Here is a 19,988-nt window from a genome sequence, read left to right as displayed (position 1 = left end):
CATTACAATCTCTGTAGAACCTAACAGAGATTATAATCGGAAGGTGTTCTGTTTACCATTGCAGTTAAGAATTAAGGAAGTGGGACCGAGGGCTACACACAGTTTGTACAAACAGAGCATTTGTTGCATATGTGCCAATATACAGGCAGTCCCCGGGTTACGTACAAGATAGGTTCTGTAGGTTCGTTCTTAAGTTGAATTTGTTTGCAAGTCGAAACTGTATATTTTATAATTGCAAGTCCAGACAAAATTTTTTTGGTCTCTGCGACAATTGGGATTTAAAAATGTTGGATTGTCATAAGAACCAGGATTAACAATAAAGCTTAAATTGCAGACACCTTTAGTAACTGTTATAGCTGTTTATTGTAATCTGGGGCTAAAGTACAGTAAATTACCAGAGGTCCGGTTGTAACTAGGGGTTGTCTGTAAGTCGGGTGTTCTTAAGTAGGGGACCACCTGTACAGGAAAGCCCGAGACTCCCAGGCATGTCATTTAACACAATCTGTATATATCGGTGAAATATGACCGATCTGACCCCAGAGGGTGGCTAAAAATTTTTCTTGAAAAAAATAAATAAATCAGTAAAAAGTTTCACACTTTTCTGTACGGGTATTTGTTTGCTTTATTTATTTTTATTATGTTGTAACCGTTTCTCTGTCTGGAAGTTTTGTAATGTTATCTGTTTAAAGTTTTGCCATTTACAAATAAAAAACAGTAATTACTGCATAAAAATTAACCCTCAACAAACCATATATTTTCTGAAAGCAAACACTTGACCCATTTTCAAATTTGCATTAATCCCTTAACGCCCTTCTTTTTTTGTTAATTTCAATTTCTCACTCCCCACGTTCAAAAATGATTTTTTTTTATTTTTACAAGTAAAGAGCTGTGATGGCATGTTTTCTGTGTAAGAAATTGCACTTCATAGAGATGGTATTTAATATTTCATTTTTTTAAATTTCTCCATCTTCTGGCGCTAATAACTTTTTCATACTTTGATGTACGGAACTCTGGGTGGTGTCATTTTTTGTGAATTTTAATGATGTTTTCAATGCTACCATTTTTAGAACTGTACGACCTTTTGATCACTTTATGATTTTTTTTTTATTTTGCAAAATTCAAAAAAAGTGCCATTTTCGACCTAGGGTGCCATTTTCCGTCAGAGTTAAACGTAGTGAAAAACTGTTAATATATTATGATAGATCGGGCATTTTCGGATGCAGTGATACTTAATGTGTAAGATTTTGACTATTTATATGACTTCTGAGGAAAGGGGGGAGGGTTATCTCAATTTTTATGTTTTTTTACCTTTTTATTTTTTCTATTTTTGCAGACCCCTACGGTACTTTAACCCTAGGTTGTCTAATTGATCCTGCCATACTACAGTATTTTCCTCCTCATTCATTACTATGTGCAATTAGCAACTGATCGCCACCCCTGATGACGTCATGGGGAGCGATGATCGTCACCCATGTGCCGCCATCTTTTGAAGCCGCCAGCAGTGATGAACGGTATAACACCCGTGATCGGTGCAAGCGGGTTTTACCGGTAAGTTTTTGCTGCAATACGCTCAGCCCATGAGCCCTCTCCATGCACCCGCACCTGAGGGGCGCCATACACTATTATGGCACGCGTCAGGAAGGGGTTAAGGAGTTTATAGACAAGGGCACCTTCATGCAATTTTTGATTGAATTTTAATATCTTTATAATAAAGTAAATAAAATTAAATGGCAAAAAAGTGTCTCAAAACAGAAATTTGAACAGAATGAACATATGTAGAAGACATACATTTTTTTAAAAACTCATGAAAGTAGAGGTGTAAGCATAACGTATTAAAAAATACAGTAACATTTTATTAATGCGCACAACCACCTTTATGCAGCTTTGCAGCAAACTGGGATAAAATTGAAAAATCTTCATACTGCTAATGTAAAGAATGTGTACTTTCATAAAAATAGTGAGATGTGAGGAGTTCACCAAAATATTTAGCAAAGCGAACGTTAAATTAAAAACATGCAGAGGCTCTGCTCTCTCTGAGATCAAGCGAAGCAACCAAAGTATAGTCTGTGAGTGCTTCTATCTAATGTCCCCATCTAAATCACAGCGATCTGGAGGGTCTGGCAGTGCTGGAGCCTCCTGACCTCCGCTCTAGAAGATGTAGGCAGTTTTTAGCAAGATTTTCTCTTTCCCAAAAGAATATATAGTCTGAAAAATACAATAACTGGACACATAATTTAACCTGTTAACGCTCAGCGTCCGATATATCGGACGCTGAGCCCATGCCGGTTCAGCTCAAGATCTGAGCCGAACCGGCATCGGGAAACACGGGGTGCCGGCTGTGACTGATAGCCGGCACCCCAGTGTAACACAGCGCGTCCGCGGCATCTAACATGCCTCTGGGGGGTCTTTCCCCCACGATCGCCCCCCCCCCCCGAACCGTTTTTGGGGGGCGCCGATCGTTGCTGCAAGAGTTACCTGCAAGAATTGCCGGTAAGATGGCATCTGTGACGTCATCTTACTGGCACAGTGCCAGCCTATGCAAGTGTATAGGCTGACACTGATAATACTCTGCAATACATGAGTATTGCAGAATATTATCATGAACAAGCAATCAGAGGATTTCTTGTTCATGTCCCATGGTATAAAAGTGAAAAAGTAAAAAAAAAAAATGTTATTCAATAAAAAAAATAAAGTAATAAATCACTAAAAATGCCCAAAAACCCCAAAACATATAAAAGAGACATATAACTAAAAAAAGTCTAAATCATAACACAAACCCCACATATATAGTATCACCGCGTCCGTAACAACCCGTAGAATAAAAGTAAATAATTATTGAACCCCCACGATAAACGCCGTAAAAAAAAACTGCTATAAACCTTCCAAAAATTATGATTTTTAGCTATTCAATCCCACAAAAAATGCTATAAAATGTGATCAAAAAACCATGTGTACTCCGACATGATACTGGTGCAAAGTACAACATGTCCCGCAAAAAATAAGCCATCAACCAGCTCCGTAGCCAAAAAAGTAACAATGTTATGCCACTTGGAAGACGGCAATACATAAATGATAGATTTTTCCCCAAAAAATAAAAAATCCAGTACAGAATTGATGCTTTTCTACTCCTGCCCTCAAAAAAAGTTCCTAAATTTTCAACAATAGGTGATACCAACCCCAAAATGGTAACAATGGAAAAAGCATCTCATCGCGCAAAAAAAATGGCATCACATGGCCCCAATAACGCAAAAGCGAAAATTTTATAACCTTCAAAAGGGGCCAATGAGGAAACTAAAATCCTGGCAGCTGCAGGGCTCTCCTTCCCTTCTGCGTCTCCCTGTGCGCCCATAAAACAAGTAATGGACACATGTGAGGGGGTCTTTGTACTCAGGAGAAATTGCAGAACAAATTGTATGGTGGGTTTTCTCTTTTTATATTTTGGAAATGTGTAAATTTTAGTGCTAAATGAACGTATAAGGGAACAATTTGACCATTCTAAATTTCACCTCCATTTTGATTCAATTACTATGAAGATCTCAAGGGGTTAACAATCTTCGTAAAAGCGGTTTCTGATAGCTTGAGGGGTGCAGATTTGAAAATGGGTTGGTTATATAGGGGGTTTTGATGCTAAATATGTAAAATTTCATTCAAAACTGTATTTATCCCCAAAATAGTCAATTCTGAAAATCCGGAAAAGCGATATTCTTTTTGTAAGCCGCGTGACATCAAAATAAATTATCCAGACATTTCAGAAATTATGAAAATGTAAAGTAGACAAATGGGAAATGTTATTCAGCAACTTATTTAGGTGGTAAATCTATCTGCCTGAAAACGCAATGATTTTGAATTTCGAAAATGGCAAATTTTTCAAAAAATTTATCATATTTTCTTTTTTTTTGTAAATAAACGCAAAACTTATCAGCCAAAATTTACCACTAAAATGAAGTACAACATGTGGGGAAAAAAACTATCTCAGAATCGCTTTGATAAGTAACAGTGTTCAAAAGTTATAACCATATAAAGTGACGCAGGCCAGAATCCAAAAAATCGGGCTGAGCCTTAAGCTACAAAATGTCTGCGTCCTTAAGGGGTTAATGTTGCTGACAAAGGCTTCTATGCTGCTGAGTCAAAGCCTAAAATCAAAACATAAGCCTCATCAGTTAATAGACTATCAAAGCATGAAGAGCTAACTCATTAGGACATACCCTCATTATGTTAGTAGGTTAAAGGGGTTGCCCGGGATTTGAAATGTAAAATAAAAACAAACCATTTTTACTCACCTGCTCTGGGAGCTTCAGGCTATAGGAGGCACACTACAGTGGTCAGGATAGCAGAGCTGGCTTTTGTAAACTTAGACCCAGCAGTGATGTGAAGCACCACAGGTGAACGAGAGCGTTTCAGCAGGCAAATATAGGTGGTCTATTGCTTTTATGGTCCACTAAGACATACAGTGGGTATGGAAAGAAGTCAGGGCTCTGACTGGGACAGATAAAAATGGTCACAGAGTTGTTTTGAAGCCACAGCTACGTTATTTTAGCTGTGTGCTAAGGGTTATTGGGGGAGATTTATCAAAAGTGTCAGAGCAGAACTGTTCAAGTTGGCAACCATTCAGGGATCAGCTTCCATTTTCCCCACAGCTGTTTATAAAACGAAAGCGGAGCTCTCATCTTCAGCCTAGTCTGAGGTCCAGAGTCCTCTGGAAGAGTTTTTCATCCAGGATTTCACTGTACTTGGCCGCATTCATCTTTCCTTCAATTGCAACCAGTCGTCGTGTCCCTGCACCTGAAAAACACCCCCATAGCATGATGCTGCTGCCACCACGACTGTTTAACTGTTGGGATTGTATTTGGCTGGTGATGAGCAGGGTCTGGGTTTTTTCCCCCACACATAATTCTTAGAATTAACACAAAGAATTTCAATCTTTGCCTCATCAGACCAGAAAATCTTATATCTCGCAGTCTGGGAGTCCTTCATGTGTTTATTTTCCCACATATATTCCACTTTCATATGTCTTGCACTGAGGAGAGGCTTCCATTGGTTGCCATTAAGCCCCGACTGGTGGAGGGCTGAGGTGATAGTTGACTTTATGGAACTATCTCCCACCTTCCTACTGCATCTCTGGAGCTCAGCCACAGTGACCCAGGTTCTTTTCCTCGTCCTGCGAAACTAAGCAATCGTTAGAGGAGTTGTGGTCGTCCCAAACTTCTTCCTTTTAAGGATTATGGAGGCCACTGTGCTCTTAGGATCATTGAGTGCTGCAGAAATTCTTTTGTAAGCTCCGCCAGATCTGTGCCTTCCCTGTCTTTGAGCTCCTGGGGCAGTTCCTTAGACCGGATGATTCTCCTGTTCTCTTACATGTACTGTGAGCTGTGAAGTCCTATATAGACAGGTGTGTGCCTTTCCTAATCAAGTCCAATCAGTTCAATAAAACACAGCTGGACTCCAATAAAGGAGTAGAACCATCTCATGGAGGATCGGAAGGAAATGGACAGCTTGGGAGTTAAATATGAGTGTCACAGCAGAGGGCCTGAATACTAATGAATATGTAATATTTCAGTTTTTGTTATTTAATAAATGAGCATAAGTATCTAAGTTTCTATTTTCTGTCAAGATGGGGGTGCAGCAAACAAAAAAAAAAACAAAAAACTTAAGATCTTAACAATTGGCTGCAGTGAAACAAGAAGTGACAAAATTTGAAAGGGCTCCGAATACTTTCCACTGTGCATTACAAGTTTTTCCCAAGAGGTTACCAATGTACCTATTGCCCCCTGCTGATAAATCATTTGGCCTTTAATATTTTACATTTGTAAAAGAACTACTTACATCCCTTGGAGGGTGTCCCCGATGCCATCCCCTGTCACCCCCACGGTGATACATTTCCACTGAACCAGGCCAGTGTGCCCTATACAAAAAAAACAAAAAAAGCTTTCATATTTACAATTAACAATATAAAAACAAAATCAACAAGATGGATATTGGTCGATTTCACTTATGGTTCATCCTTAGGGCTGCTACCTATTGAAAGACTGAGGGTAAAGCAAGTAAGTTTGGACATTTTACCATGTAAGTCATTAGGTTATTTATTTTGTTCTCCTGCTTTGGCACCCTGCATTTTGCTTTCATTTTACCATGGCTTAGATTGCCAATGTACAAAAAGTTATAGAAGAAAATTCTAGCTTTATTCACAAAGAAGTCAGAAGCCCCTATCTTGTCTGTATTGTTGTAGACTAATAATACATGTACAAATGTTCTTCACATGTAGCAGTCTATTAGGTTGGGAATACAGCAATAGATACAGAATGTTTGCAAAAAAAATAACGGATCCTAATTTACATTGCACAGATATCCCCAGGAAATCTACCATTTCATGCATAAACCAAACATACCTTGAGAATGCTGTAGCTACACTGATACAGGCACCTATCTTGTTTAATCCCTTTTCAGGACCTTGGGAAAGATGGTTGCTTCAGCCTGCCATTGATAAACACATTACACAGAGTTTTATGAACAGTCTAGAAAGGACTAGGCAACCTGAGCTGGATCACTTATACACAGCAGCTGTAGGGGAAGGTGCAGCAATTGATTACTTCCGCCTCTCAGGGTGCAGTCACACGTCGCTTTTAAAAACGCATTGCTACAGCTGAAGGAAGATTTGCCTTATTAAACAGCTGTTAACACCTGCGTTTACAAAACGCATGCATTAACCGCGATGTTAACACATGCATTAACACTTGCGTTTTGTAAACGCAAGCGTTAACAGCTGTTTAATTAGGCAAATCTCCCTTCAGCTGTAGCAATGTGTTTTTAAACGCATGCAGTAAACGCGACGTGTGACCGCACCCTCAGGGAAAACACTTATTACATCATTCTCTGGTGCAGTGCTTAGCTAATGTGAGAGGAAAAGCGCTGAGCCAGTCAAAGGAGCCCTGGCAAAGGAGCGAGAGAGCTTCATCACAATTTTAAAGTTGTTTTTTTCAGCAAAACCTATTCAGCACATGGATTAAACAAGGTATGTTTCTGCATTAGTGTAGCTACAGCATTCTTAAGGTAGGGTTGGTTAATAATGCATGAAATCACGTCATAACTGTGAAGTTACTGACAAAAAAAATATAGTTTTAGCACAGCTGGAGAGAGCCTTTGACAATTCCAATGATACCTGAATCATGCTGCTGGCTTCTTCCTAGTCTGAGATATATGTGGTATAGTTAATATTATTTCTTAGTAAATCAGACTCGGCTATTCCTGAAGTGGGTGGGCAGTTCCTGGTTGCGACATCAGCTCACCCCACTGAAGCCAGAATAAGACAGCATGTTTGTAATTGGCCGATCTGAAGGACGTGGTGAGTCACATGCTTGTGACATCACTGCAGGTCCTACAGCCACTTTTAACAAGCCTCCTATCCTCTGTAGCTGTACTATACAGTTTCCTATGGTTACCAGAAAGCTCGGCAAATACAGATTTGCCTGGGGAAAAGGTAAAACCTCTGCTAGCTGCTAAAAGCCTGAAGATAGCTAATTAGAGTAAATTAGAGAATTGCTTAATTTTGCTTAGTGCAGAGTTAGGCAAAAGTTTTTATACTTTACAGGTGTATTTAAAATCTTACATATGTCAATATAAGCAGTATTAACTTTCTAACAGTTTAACATGTCAGTGAAGTTAATTGCATTTCATATTAGTTGAAAAAGTTGAGTAATATTTTTTTTTGCCATAAATAAAACGAAAGTGCAATTTTTTCATTTTGTTTGGCTAAATATATATTTTTTAGATGTACACATTAACCATTAGTAATATATACGCGAGTGTAAGCCGACCCGAGTATAAGCCGAAACCCCTGATTTTGCCAAACTGGGAAAAACGATTGACTCGAGTATAAGCCGTGGATGGGAAATGCATTGGTCACAGCCCCCTCCAGTATATAGTCAGCCAGCCCCCGGTCGCATGTCGGCGCGTCCGGTCTTCTTTCTCCTGTCATGGACGCGGCCAGGTTATTTTCCAGCAGACGCGTACTAGGAGGCGGCCGCTGCTGACGTCATAGTATGTGCCGGCCAGGAAGAAAACATGGCCGTGTCCATGACAGAAGAAGAGCCGCGAGGAAGAAAGAAGAAGGGACGCTCAGATATCGGGGAGCCGCGCCGACATCGGAGGGTGAGTATATAAGTTTATTTTTTTATAAGTAGGTTATTTTTTTTAAGTGGGTTTTGTAATAAGGGCAAATAATAAGCCCTCAACCAGCTCTGCCAACCGAAAATACTAAAAAGTCTCTGAAAAGATTACATTACTAAAACAAAATGTGATATCCTCTATATTAGTTTTTCTTTAGTAAAGTTGCAAAAAAATCCATAGGATAAAGAGAACATTACCGCATATAATTGTGTATAAGCCGAATTTTTCAGCACAAAAAAGTGCTGAAAAACCTCACCTCGGCTTATATACAAGCCAATAAAAAAAATAAACTTACTCGCCTTCCAACGCCCCTTCTGTCTTCTCTGCGATTCTCCGTTCCCCACGGCCCCTCTTCTGTGACAGCCGGCAAAGTGCATGGCCGCGTCTAGGACTTAATCAGCGGCGGCATCATAGCCGCGTCTCTTCCGGCTGTAACAATCCAAAGCAATGCGGAGAACACAGAAAAGGAGCCGCGCCAAGCATCGGTACCTCCTGAAGGTGAGTATGTACGTTTTTTTTTTTGTTTACGTGCTGGGCAAACGAGATGGCTGTATACTTAAAGGGCACCTACCACCACAAATCTACCTATAAAGGTAGACTGGGTGGTAGGTGGATCATTGGGACGTGAGGATAGCCCTTTTAAGGGCTAATCCTCACGTCCCTGCACTTTTTTGAGAACTTTAATTTGATATTTATTCAAATGTACTTATGTGGCTACCGGGGCGTGGAGTAGCCGCTTATGAGATTACACGAGGCGGCTACTCCACGCCCCGGTAGCCACTTTACTCCTCCTACTCACCCATCTTCGGCGCGCAGCTCCGCGTAGCTGCGCGCCCTCGTCCGGCGAGCCTGCCGTCTGCGCATGCGCAGAAGAGCAGGCCCGCGCCTGTTTCGGAGTTGTGACCGCGCAGGCGCGGGCCTGCTCTTCTGCGCATGCGCAGACGGCAGGCTCGCCGGACGAGGGCGCGCAGCTACGCGGAGCTGCGCGCCGAAGATGGGTGAGTAGGAGGAGTAAAGTGGCTACCGGGGCGTGGAGTAGCCGCCTCGTGTAATCTCATAAGCGGCTACTCCACGCCCCAGTAGCCACATAAGTACATTTGAATAAATATCAAATTAAAGTTCTCAAAAAAGTGCAGGGACGTGAGGATTAGCCCTTAAAAGGGCTATCCTCACGTCCCAATGATCCACCTACCACCCAATCTACCTTTATAGGTAGATTTGTGGTGGTAGGTTCCCTTTAAGTGGGCTGGCTGTATACTACGAGGCTGTGACCAATGCATTTCCCACCCTCGGCTTATACTCGAGTCAATAGGTTTTCCCAGGTTTTGGTAGTAAAATTAGGGTCCTCGAACATATATTAGCCAGCCAGCCCCTGCCCCCAGCATATTAGCTAGCCAGTCGGCCCCTGCCCCCAGCATATTAGCTAGCCATCCAGCCCCTGCCCCCAGCATATTAGCTAGCCATCCAGCCCCTGCCCCCAGCATATTAGCTAGCCATCCAGCCCCTGCCCCCAGCATATTAGCTAGCCATCCAGCCCCTGCCCCCAGCATATTAGCTAGCCATCCAGCCCCTACCCCCAGTATATTAGCCATCCAGCCCCTGCCCCCAGTATATTAGCCATCCAGCCCCTGCCCCCAGTATAAAGCAAGACCAACATTGAAAAATAAAGTCAATACTCACCTTTCCAATGCCCCCGCATTCTTCTCTTCTTGTCCCCAGTAGCAGCAGGTCCGTGCGACGTTGCGGCGTACAGGCTCTGACGTCAGCTTCTGTTGCCATCATATTGCGTGTTGCGGCATGGACCTGCCGCTGCTGGAGGGACGAAGAGAAGACCTGAAGGGCGTCAGAAAAGGGAGTATGACATTCTTTTTTTTTTTTTTATTAGAGTATAAGCCAAGTTTGGGTTTTTCAGCACATTTTCTGTGCTGAAAATCTTGGCTGATACTCAAGTACATATGGTAGGTTTTAATGCATTTAAAAAATTCAATCCTTGCGTACAAAAGTAAAAAATCTTTATTTCACCATCTTCTAGAGCTAATAACTACAAAGACCCGTAACTGTCATGGAGACGGATCGGCGTTCCTCGATGAGGTCACGAAGAGCAACGATCTAAGCCAATATGGCGGCACACACTCTGCCAGCTATTTACAGCCACTGGCAGTGATGGGTTTAACACCCTAACTAGCTAGCACCAATTGTGGCCGTTACTGGTAGGCGGTTGCTGTAATATGCAGCAAACACCCACCTTGTATGGAGAGGGCTCAGCCTTGCTGTGTTTCTTGACGCCAGCTAAGCTCCAGTCAAGAGCTGTACCAGCATCAGTTAAGAGATGGATATATCTGTCTGGAGCAGGAAGGTCTTAAGCAGCACCATTCAAATGACATGAGACGTCACCAAGATGTGAAGCAAATGAAGCAATTATTGGATGACTTAAGATAAGCACTTGAGACAGCAGAGGCCCTGCCGATCTGAGAGTGATTAACTATCAATTCCCAAATTGATTTATACTTATTGCAACTGACCTGAGCTGTGGAAAAAAAACAAATCTTTATAACAAGATGGAAAACACTAGTTCTTATGATTTACCTTTCAGCCCTCTGCAGATAACGATAACTGCTATAGTGGAGTGTACTGTAACTTTCTGACCACTGTTAGGATGATCTCAAAGGGTCAAGATGAATCTAAGAGAAATGCATATTTTATTGTAGACATCTACTTTTATACACACAGAGTAGAATGGGGCATCAAGCAATTTCTGGTTATTACTTAAAGGAAACCTACCATTTCAAATGGTAGGTTTAAGCTGTAAACACCGAGCACCAGCGGTTTTAACACTTTTTAAACTTTATAGCAGAAGCCGCTTCGGCGCTGCGCGCGACCGTGCGCGCGCAACACCTTTGGCATTTCCTATGTAGGCGCGCGCACGATCGTGCGCACGCAGCGCCGAAGCAGTTTATGCTATAAAGTTTAAAAAGTGTTAAAACCGCGATACCGCGGTTTTAACACTAACGAAACTAAGCACCGGCACCAGCTCACCCTGAGCTGGTGCTCGGTGTTTACAGCTTAAACCTACCATTTGAAATGGTAGGTTTCCTTTAAAAGGTAATGAACATTATCTGCTGTCTACAATTCTGGCTAATAAAATTAAGTATTATTAAAGGGAACCTACCACCACGAATCTACCTATAACCAACCTGCCCTCTGCGCGGGCCTGCTGTTCTGCGCGTGCGCAGACGGCAGGTTGGACGGACGAGGGCACGCAGCTGCAAGGAGCTGCGCGCCGAAGATTGTGGGTAGGAGGGGTAAAGTGGCTACTGGGGCGTGGAGTAGCCGCGCCGTGTAGCCACAGCTGCGGCTACTCCACACCCCAGTAGCCGCATAACAAAATTAGCATAAAACTATCATATAAGTTCACAAAACAGCCCGGGGACGTGAGGATTAGCCCTTAAAAGGGCTATCCTCACGTCCTATTGATCCACCTACCACCCCATCTACCTTTATAGGTAGATTCATGGTGGTAGGTTCCCTTTAAGGTAATAAACAGCATGTCTAAATATTGCCGTTTAAGCAGTTTGTCTTATGGTGGAAAACTTCATAATTACACAAGAGGTCAAAGATCTGCAACGTAAGCCATATTATGAATTCTTATCACCACCTAGGATTCCATCACTCAAGGGATGAACAACTTAACAGAAAACATTTGACTAAGGCTATATTCACACTGCCGTTGCCCACCCGTACCGTACCATAGCGGGCAACCGCAGTGCACGGGGAGAGGAGGAGGAGGTGAGCGCAGCTCACCCCCGCCCCTCTCCATAGAGATACATGGCACGCGGCGCCGTATTACGGGACAGGTCCTATCTTTTTCCCGGGTACGGAGCGGTACGGTGCCGTGCACCCATTGCCGTCTATGAAGGAGGTATATCGGCCGTATATACGTCCTCCATACAGTAGTGTGAATGTAGCCTAGTACTTTGAAGTTTTCCCAGAGATTTGAACAAATTTGTAGTGCAGGTAAACTTTCCTAACAAAAAAAAAAAAAAAAAAAAAAAAAACAACCTACACCTCACCGAGCACCGTTATTACAAAACTGCACTTATTTTTCTTTACCAAAAGTTTTAAATATTTAAAACAAAACTGTAAAAAATAAAAGGTTATCTTAATGATTGTACTCACCCAAAGAGTAAAAGGGATGTGTCATTTGAACTGTACAATGAAAGCTGTAAAATCCAAGCTTATATGAAAACTGTATTTTAGTAGAAGTAAAGTGCTGCGTTCTTACAAGGTAAATTGTAATCAGAGTTTATCTTCAAAGCCGGTCAATTTTTAACCTTAAGAAAAAAAAAAAAAAAAAATGTTATACAATTCTTTTTAACCAATCGCTCTTTTGACAGTAGGATCACTCATCTCCCTCTGCTTTATGATTTTGTGAAACATGTTAAAGGGAACCTGTCACCACATTTGCACATCTACAGCCAGTGACAGGTTCCTATAGAACTAACTGACTGATACCCTTCTTTAACCCCTATGGGACTCAGCCTATTTTGGCCTTTAGGACGCGGCCCCATTTTTCAAATCTGCCCTGTGTCACTAGAAGTGGTTATAACTTTGAAACTATATAAGATATCCAGGGGATTTTGAGATTGTACTTCAAATTAGTTTAAAAATTTGGATGATATCTTTTGGGTTTAGTTATGGGAAAAAAAAAAAAAAAAAAAAATTGGCAAAAATATGGTAAAAACCTTTGTTTTCAAAGTTTTTTTTTTTTTTTTTTACGGGGTTCACTTTGCAGATCTAATAATGCCTCTGTTTTATTATGCAGATTGATACGGACGCAGCGATACCAAATATGTGGGAGTTTTGTGTATTTTATTCAATTGTACAGAATAAAAACTAATTTGGAGAAAATCTTGTTCATTTTAGCATCACCATTTTTTCATATGCATAACTTTTTTATTTTTCGGCTGACAAATCTGGTTAGTGGCTTCTTTTTTGCACAAAGAGTTGTTCTTGTTAATGGTCTCATTTTAGAGTGCGGAACATTTTTTAATAACTTTTTAGAGCATTTTTTTAAAGGTATTAATTAAAAATGGTATTTTTTTGGAAGTTTTTTGCGCTTTTTTTTTCTCCAGCGTTTACCGTGCGGGTCCAGTAATGATTCCTTTTTATTATACAGATTGTTTTGGACACAGCAATATCAAATATGTGGGTTTTTTGTGTTTTTTTTTATACTTTATTAAGTGTTTTTATGGGAAGATGACTTTTTTGGGGCTTATATATTTATGTATTTATTTTTTATTTGTTCTAATGTGTAAACTTTAGTGTTTTTACTTATACATACTTGAACCAGTGATGCTCTGATTGCTGGTTCAAGTTCAATACACTGCTCTACAATACTTTTTTTATTGTAGAGCAGTGTAAACTGTCTGAGCATGCAAAGCATGTGTTAGCTTACAGTCGATGCTTCTGGTACCGGCTCCGTTCGTTAGCCGATGCCAGAAGCAGGACGTTATAGCACGTCCCCGTGCGCTTAGTATCTAGCCGCTCATGGTGCGCCTAGGGGTTAAGCTAAAAATAGTTTCGCTTACATCCACATAAATCACCTTTGATCTTATATTACCTGCTAGGGGCCGTCTGAATATCAGCAGACGGCCCCTAAGTAAAAAGGGGCAGAGCAGTGATTTGAAGAGACACAGAGCTGTCAGTCAGAATAATGGGGCGTGGTCGATAGAGAGAGCGAAGAGTCACAGATACATGAGATGAGTCACATAATTTGCATATCAGAAAAATGTCTGTAATTAAGGTACAGTGCCCCACTGGCAGCTAATTTTAGGTGATATGGGGACGAATTGTAACCCTTTATCAGCAGGCATTGTTACTCTGGGTGGTCAAAATCCAGTCACAGGTCCTCTTAAGCATGCATATGGCATTGTGATAAACATTACAGTGCCACTGAGCACACTTTATTCAGCTGCCTGCAGATATTTATACTGTTCAGTACAGGCGTGATTATTTGATTACTTCTTAGTTTATAAAATACATGTATATCAATCACAAGTCATTTTCAATACATATGTATCGTCATTCTGATAAGCATCAGATAAGCATCATTTTCTCCCTTTGTGTAAACCACAAAATTTGTGTAAACCACAAAGAAGTGGTTTAGTTATTGTTGATACTGCCGGGCGTCTATCCGTTGCTGTTGACTTTTTTCAGGTGTAGCTAGCACAGAAATCAGAGTACGTGAGAGCTAAAAACTATATTTATGATTTAAGCTTCATTTAACCACATGATATCCCTATCAATGCTAATATACACCGAATCAATATTAATGTGCGGTCACACATACCACTAGCTTTTACAAACCCAGAGTGCCGTGGTGGGTCTCAGACGGATATCGTGTGCATTTATATGGAAGCGAATGCGATCGGTAGCCAGAACCCTGTGTCTTGCAACTGTTTTCACGGTTTTTGATAAATGTGAGCTGTCGCTATTGGAGAACTGCACAGCAAATTTACCAATGTACAACCAGGCTCTGGTGCAGATTCATAGGGGTCAGTATTGTAACTAGAAGAAGCAGGGCCCCATAGTAGACTTCTGAACTTATCCCTTAAAAAATATTCATACAGCATAAACACATGACAAATACACACAGCATATACACATGAAATATCACAGATGCTAGTGCCACCTGCTACGGCGGGCCCCATAGCAGCTGCTATCGCTGTAGTTGAGCCCCTGTTAGGGGTCCATGAGGGTGTCCTTTTCCCTCCTTCAAACAGTACATACGTCTATTTTGCTATAGAATTGCAGCATTATCTGTAATCATCCTGATATTTGCTGGACTGTCTCCCAAAATGGATTGGCGGCAGCGCTAGCTTGCAATGAAATGAGTGCTATGGGTGGGGGGGGGGCATAAATACAGAATATATTATGCACATGTGAACAGTGCCCCGTGTAAAGTGGCGTTCACACCTCCCTTAGCCTGCAATGATGCGTCTAAATAACCGCAATGCTAATAATGGAAGCAAAGCCTTGCACTGGTGGTCTCACTGCTGACTAAATACCCCTCATACAGAAGTCTGCTTATAGCGGACACCCTGCAGCCGCTCACCCCGGTTCCATCGCCAAGACGGCTGCCTCCAGCGTAACAGTGGTAAATCCATAACTTTCCGTACATTGCGGCCGCCTCACCTCTCATGCGGAGCCTTCACTTGCCCTCCCCCCCACATCCAGAGCGTGAAAAGACGTAAAGCTACAAGGCTGGGCGCCATGCAGAGCAGATGACTGCCGCCAGATCGTACAACGTCTTCCCACAGGAGCAGCTTCTTGTGCGTCTACTTCCAGGGCGCAGAACTGACCGTAGACTGGGATGAGACTCTGTAGCAACCCTGTCCCTTAGTTAGGGCGCACACTACAATGTCCCGCATACAACGCACACTCACCTTGCAGCTGGAGCACACTGATATCCAGAAGGCAGCGCTTGTTATCTTGTCCTGCAGCTCCTATGGCCGGCCTGTGCCAGTCGCCTATCATGACCCCTCCCTATCAGAGCCCCTTCCTGTCCAGGTCTCATTCACAAAGTGCTGCTAATGTGGGAACTGCAGCTCCAGGAGGTGGAATACAACTTCCTTTTCCTACGTTATTAACCAATTACAATATCACCGACTGCCATGCGAACAGTGACAATATAGCTCTCACAGCCGCCGCCTGGTACACTGCATTCATACAGCACCATGCTGAAATGGGATCCTATTCGGTGTTACTGATGGTCAGGGCCGGATAAAGGGTGGTGGGGGTCCCTGGGCGCAAACTGGTGGAGGCCCTTCCAACAATGTTTTTGGAAGTATATAGCGTGCCAGCCCCCTGTAGTATATAGCCTGCCAGCCCCCTGTAGTATATAGCCTGCCAACCCCCTGTAGTATATAGCCTGCCAACCCCCAGTAGTATATAGCCTGCCAGCTCCCTGTAATATATAGCCTGCCAGCCCCCTGTAGTATGTAGCCTGCCAGCCCCCTGTAGTATGTAGCCTGCCAGCCCCCTGTAGTATGTAGCCTTCCAGACCCTGTAGTATATAGCCTGCCAGACCCTGTAGTATGTAGCCTGCCAGACCCTGTAGTATATAGCCTGCCAGACCCTGTAGTATGTAGCCTGCCAGACCCTGTAGTATATAGCCTGCAGCCCCCTGTAGTATACAGCCACCAGACCCCTGTAGTATACAGCCACCAGCTCCGTGTAGAATTTAGCCGCCAGTCCCCTGTAGAAAATGGCCACAAAATAATAAACTTCATACTTACCTCAGCTTCCCTTCCAGTGATCCCACAAAGCTGCAGGTTCTTCCTAGCTCTTCAGGCAGCCACCGGCCACTGAAGACACAGCTGCCATCACTGGGGGAGATTACAGACGCACTGTTTTGGCAGCAGCATGTAGTGATCGGACGCCGACAGCCGACGTCAATACTCGTCGCCGGGGTCCCATCACAACCTGCTGCCGCGGAAACAGTGCATCGGGGAACTCCCCCAGCAATGGCAGCTGTGTCTCACTGACACATCTGACATCCTAGACCCCTATGTGTGATGTGGGCAGGCCGCTGCGCATCCTACACAGAGAGTGTCAGAGACACTGTCAGAGACACTGTGTCACTGACTGTCGGAAACTGGTGGGGGCCCCTTAAAAAGTGAAAGTGGTGGGGGCCCCAGGGCTAGAGCCCCAGGAGCCCCTCCTTTAATCCAGCTCTGCTGATGGTAGACATGTCCTACTAAGAAGTTCCTGAAGAACTATGCTCCTCAGGAGTTCTTTAATAATAACGCTATACACCACTCTTTAACCGGTTAAAGGACACCTGTCATCAAGTCTGTGTCACTTGTCCTGTCACTACTACCTGTTGGAGCAGCTCACAAGGATCCCATCCCAGCCTTTATCTAGTTATTTCATACATTATTCATTGTAAAATCATCTATTCTTTATCATGTAAATGTGGCTGGTCACATGGTCAGAGGCAGTGATGTCACCCCTGTTACCCCTCCCCTCTCCTCCCCCTGCTCATGTCTGTGTGTAATGTATAGTAAAGCATTGCTAGTGTGTGTATGTCATCTGCTGACATGCTGCATCCTCCTAATACACAGGTGAGAGACACAGACATCAGCTACACATGAATCTGACATGTTCTGCTGTAACATGGCTGCCTGGAGCTGCTGTATCTCTCCTAAACACACACACATATACACACACAGGCTGCAGGGGGTGTGGCCACCAGCACCAGCAAGCACATCATTATACAGCCTCACACCATTATACAGGCTGTCAGTCAAGCACTGGGGGTGTGGCTGTGCCTCCCACTCATGAATAGAGTGGACAGCTTGAATATGCTAATGCTTCATTGGACATTTCATAGGTCATTTGCATACAGCTTTAGGACCTCATTGCTTAGGTTTACAGGCATGTAGAGGGACTAATGGCAGTTTATGAAAATATATTTAGTTTAGGGGGGTTACTTTGCATGACGGGTTCTCTTTAAGGACCGGGCCCTTTCCCATTTTTTCATTTTCATTTTTCACTCCCCACCTTCAAAATCTATAACTTTTTCGTTTTTACACGTAAAAAGCTATGTGACGGCTCGTTTTTTGCGTAACAAATTGCATAGTGATCGCATTGAATATTCCATGCCATGTACTGGGAAGCGGGAAAAAATTCCAAATGCAGTGAAAATGGTGAAAAAACGCATTTGTGTCGTATTCTTGTGGGCTTGGATATTACGGCTTTCACTTCACGCCACAAATGACGCATCTAATTTATTCTTTGCGTCAGTACGATTACAGGGATACCAAATTTGTATAGGTTTTATAATGTTTTCATACATTTACAAAAATTAAAACCTCACGAACAAATTTTTTTTTTTATTTTGCCGTCTTCTTGTGCTTATAACTTTTCCATACTTCGTTATATGGAATTGAGGGTGGTATCATCTTTTGCGACTTTTGATGATGTTTTCAATGATATTATTTTTAGGACTGTACCACCTTTTGATCACTTTTTATAGAATTTTTAATTTTTTTTTAAATGGCAAAAAAGTGCCAGTTTTGACTTTGGACGCGATTTTCCGTTACGGGGTTAAACGCAGTGAAAAACCGTTATTATATTTTGATAGATCAGGCATTTTTGGACGCGGCGATACCTAATGTGTTTATGATTTTTACTGTTTATTTATATTTATATCAGTTCTAGGGAAAGGGGGGGTGATTTGAATTTTTAGGTTTTTTTATTATAATTTTTTTTTTTAACTTTTTTTTTTATTTTTACTATTTTTCAGACTCCCTATGGTACTTTAACCCTAGGTTGTCTTATCGATCCTACCATATACTGCCATACTACAGTATGGCAGTATATGGGGATTTTACTCCTTCACACATTACAATGTGCTGATAGCACATTGTAATGAATGGGTTAACCCGAAGTAGCTTCGGGTCTTCGTGAGACCCGAAGCTACCATGGCGACGGATCGCCGTTCCCCGATGACGTCACGGGGAGAGGCGATCCTCGGAAAGATGCCGGCGGCGATCAGCAAGAAAACACCCGCGATCGGTGCCGGCAATATGCAGCAGAGACTTACCGGCTATGGAGAGGGCTCGGCCCGCGAGCCCTCTCCATGCATCGGAACGCGACCGCCGCCGTGAATACACGGCGGGCGGTCGCGAACCGGTTAAAGAATTTAAAAAAATTCAGCTTATTAGTCTGGAGTGGTCCGGCTATATTGGCTATATTACCGGAGTGCCTCATAGCAATTGCATCAATTTCCCTATTTGATACAAGTCCACCCATGCATAAAGTAGTTGTTGGGTGGGATTAACATTTTTTTTAACAACAGGCTCACTTCTCCCCATGATGTTGGCCCGTGTAGTGGAAGAAGAGCATCCACCGCAGTAAGGGGTGGGAGCCGGAGCACCAATCTGCTTCATCCCAGCTCAGCGATCCGGTCGTGTTTTTAGAGAGGACCTGTCACCCTAAAGTAAGTGGCTCCTAGCGCTACCCCATATGTAGCAGTGTTACACTGTTAGCTTTATCGGAAACCTCCGATAACGCTAGCAAGCACTGCAGTGCCATAGCCTAAGACCAAGACGCCGGACCAAGCTCACAGTACAGTGCCAGTAATGCAGGGATTTATAGTAACACTACAGTGCCAGTGATATGGTAACAGTACAGTGCAAGTAATGCAGGGTGGTATAGTAACAACACTGTGGTAGTAATGCAGGGAGGTTGAGTACAGTGATAGCCACTCTTAGCCGGCTTATTTTGACATCAAACCTATGTAATAGCAAACAGAAAAAAGCGAGTGCGTAATCTTTTTTTGCAAGTGTGCATTGATTCTAAGTGTTTGCAGTCTCCAAAGTGGGAGTTAGGATTAAGGGGTTTAAAATTGAGGGATTTAAGCAGGTAACTACTGTTTTTTTTTGTGGTACACAGTATTCCCAATTAGTACAATGGACTTGCCAATGCTACACAGTGTACATCCTGTACCATGTATACTTTCCTGTACAACCGTTTGAGGCGAATACTGCTGTGTGTGATGTGTGAAAATTGCTCATCTTGAAGCCCAGATTCTGGATGTAAATGAGCAAGTTTTAAGGCTGCAGGCAATTGATGATATGGAGCGAAGTTTGCTTCTCCTGGAGCACAAACTCTCTGGGGAAGATGGGTATGGGGATGGAAGTATGGAGGTTCAGAGTAAGGGGGCAGCTAGTTGGGTAACATGTAGAAGGCGGGGTACAGGGAAGAGTTGCAGGGAGTCTAGTCCTGATCAGGTGCACCCCAATAAGTTTGCCAGGCTG

At 42.7% G+C, this 19,988-nt stretch overlaps 1 protein-coding gene across 5 annotated transcripts in view; it reads right to left on the bottom strand.

Annotated features, from left to right (window-relative positions):
* Positions 1-15,768, bottom strand: part of LOC140118900 (uncharacterized) — a 34,910-nt gene extending 19,142 nt beyond the window's left edge. The window contains exons 1-5 of one of the 5 annotated variants that reach the window (XM_072137340.1): positions 15,609-15,768; positions 12,340-12,494; positions 10,750-10,844; positions 6,387-6,471; positions 5,824-5,902 (exon numbers count right to left, since the gene is read on the bottom strand). In XM_072137340.1, coding sequence (XP_071993441.1) covers positions 5,824-5,877 — 54 coding nt within the window. In that variant the 5' untranslated portion in view covers positions 5,878-5,902; positions 6,387-6,471; positions 10,750-10,844; positions 12,340-12,494; positions 15,609-15,768. Of the gene's footprint in view, positions 1-5,823; positions 5,903-6,386; positions 6,472-7,156; positions 7,180-10,749; positions 10,845-12,339; positions 12,495-15,277; positions 15,575-15,608 lie in introns of those variants that run through there. The other 4 variants (XM_072137337.1, XM_072137338.1, XM_072137339.1 and 1 more) reach the window with 4 other exon arrangements.
* Positions 15,769-19,988: the final 4,220 nt, after the last annotated feature.

This window comes from Engystomops pustulosus, chromosome 2, assembly GCF_040894005.1.
Source record: "Engystomops pustulosus chromosome 2, aEngPut4.maternal, whole genome shotgun sequence".
Classification (NCBI taxonomy): domain Eukaryota; kingdom Metazoa; phylum Chordata; class Amphibia; order Anura; family Leptodactylidae; genus Engystomops; species Engystomops pustulosus.
The sequence above is the reverse complement of the archived record's forward strand: the minus strand, read 5'-3'. Positions and strand labels throughout refer to the sequence as shown.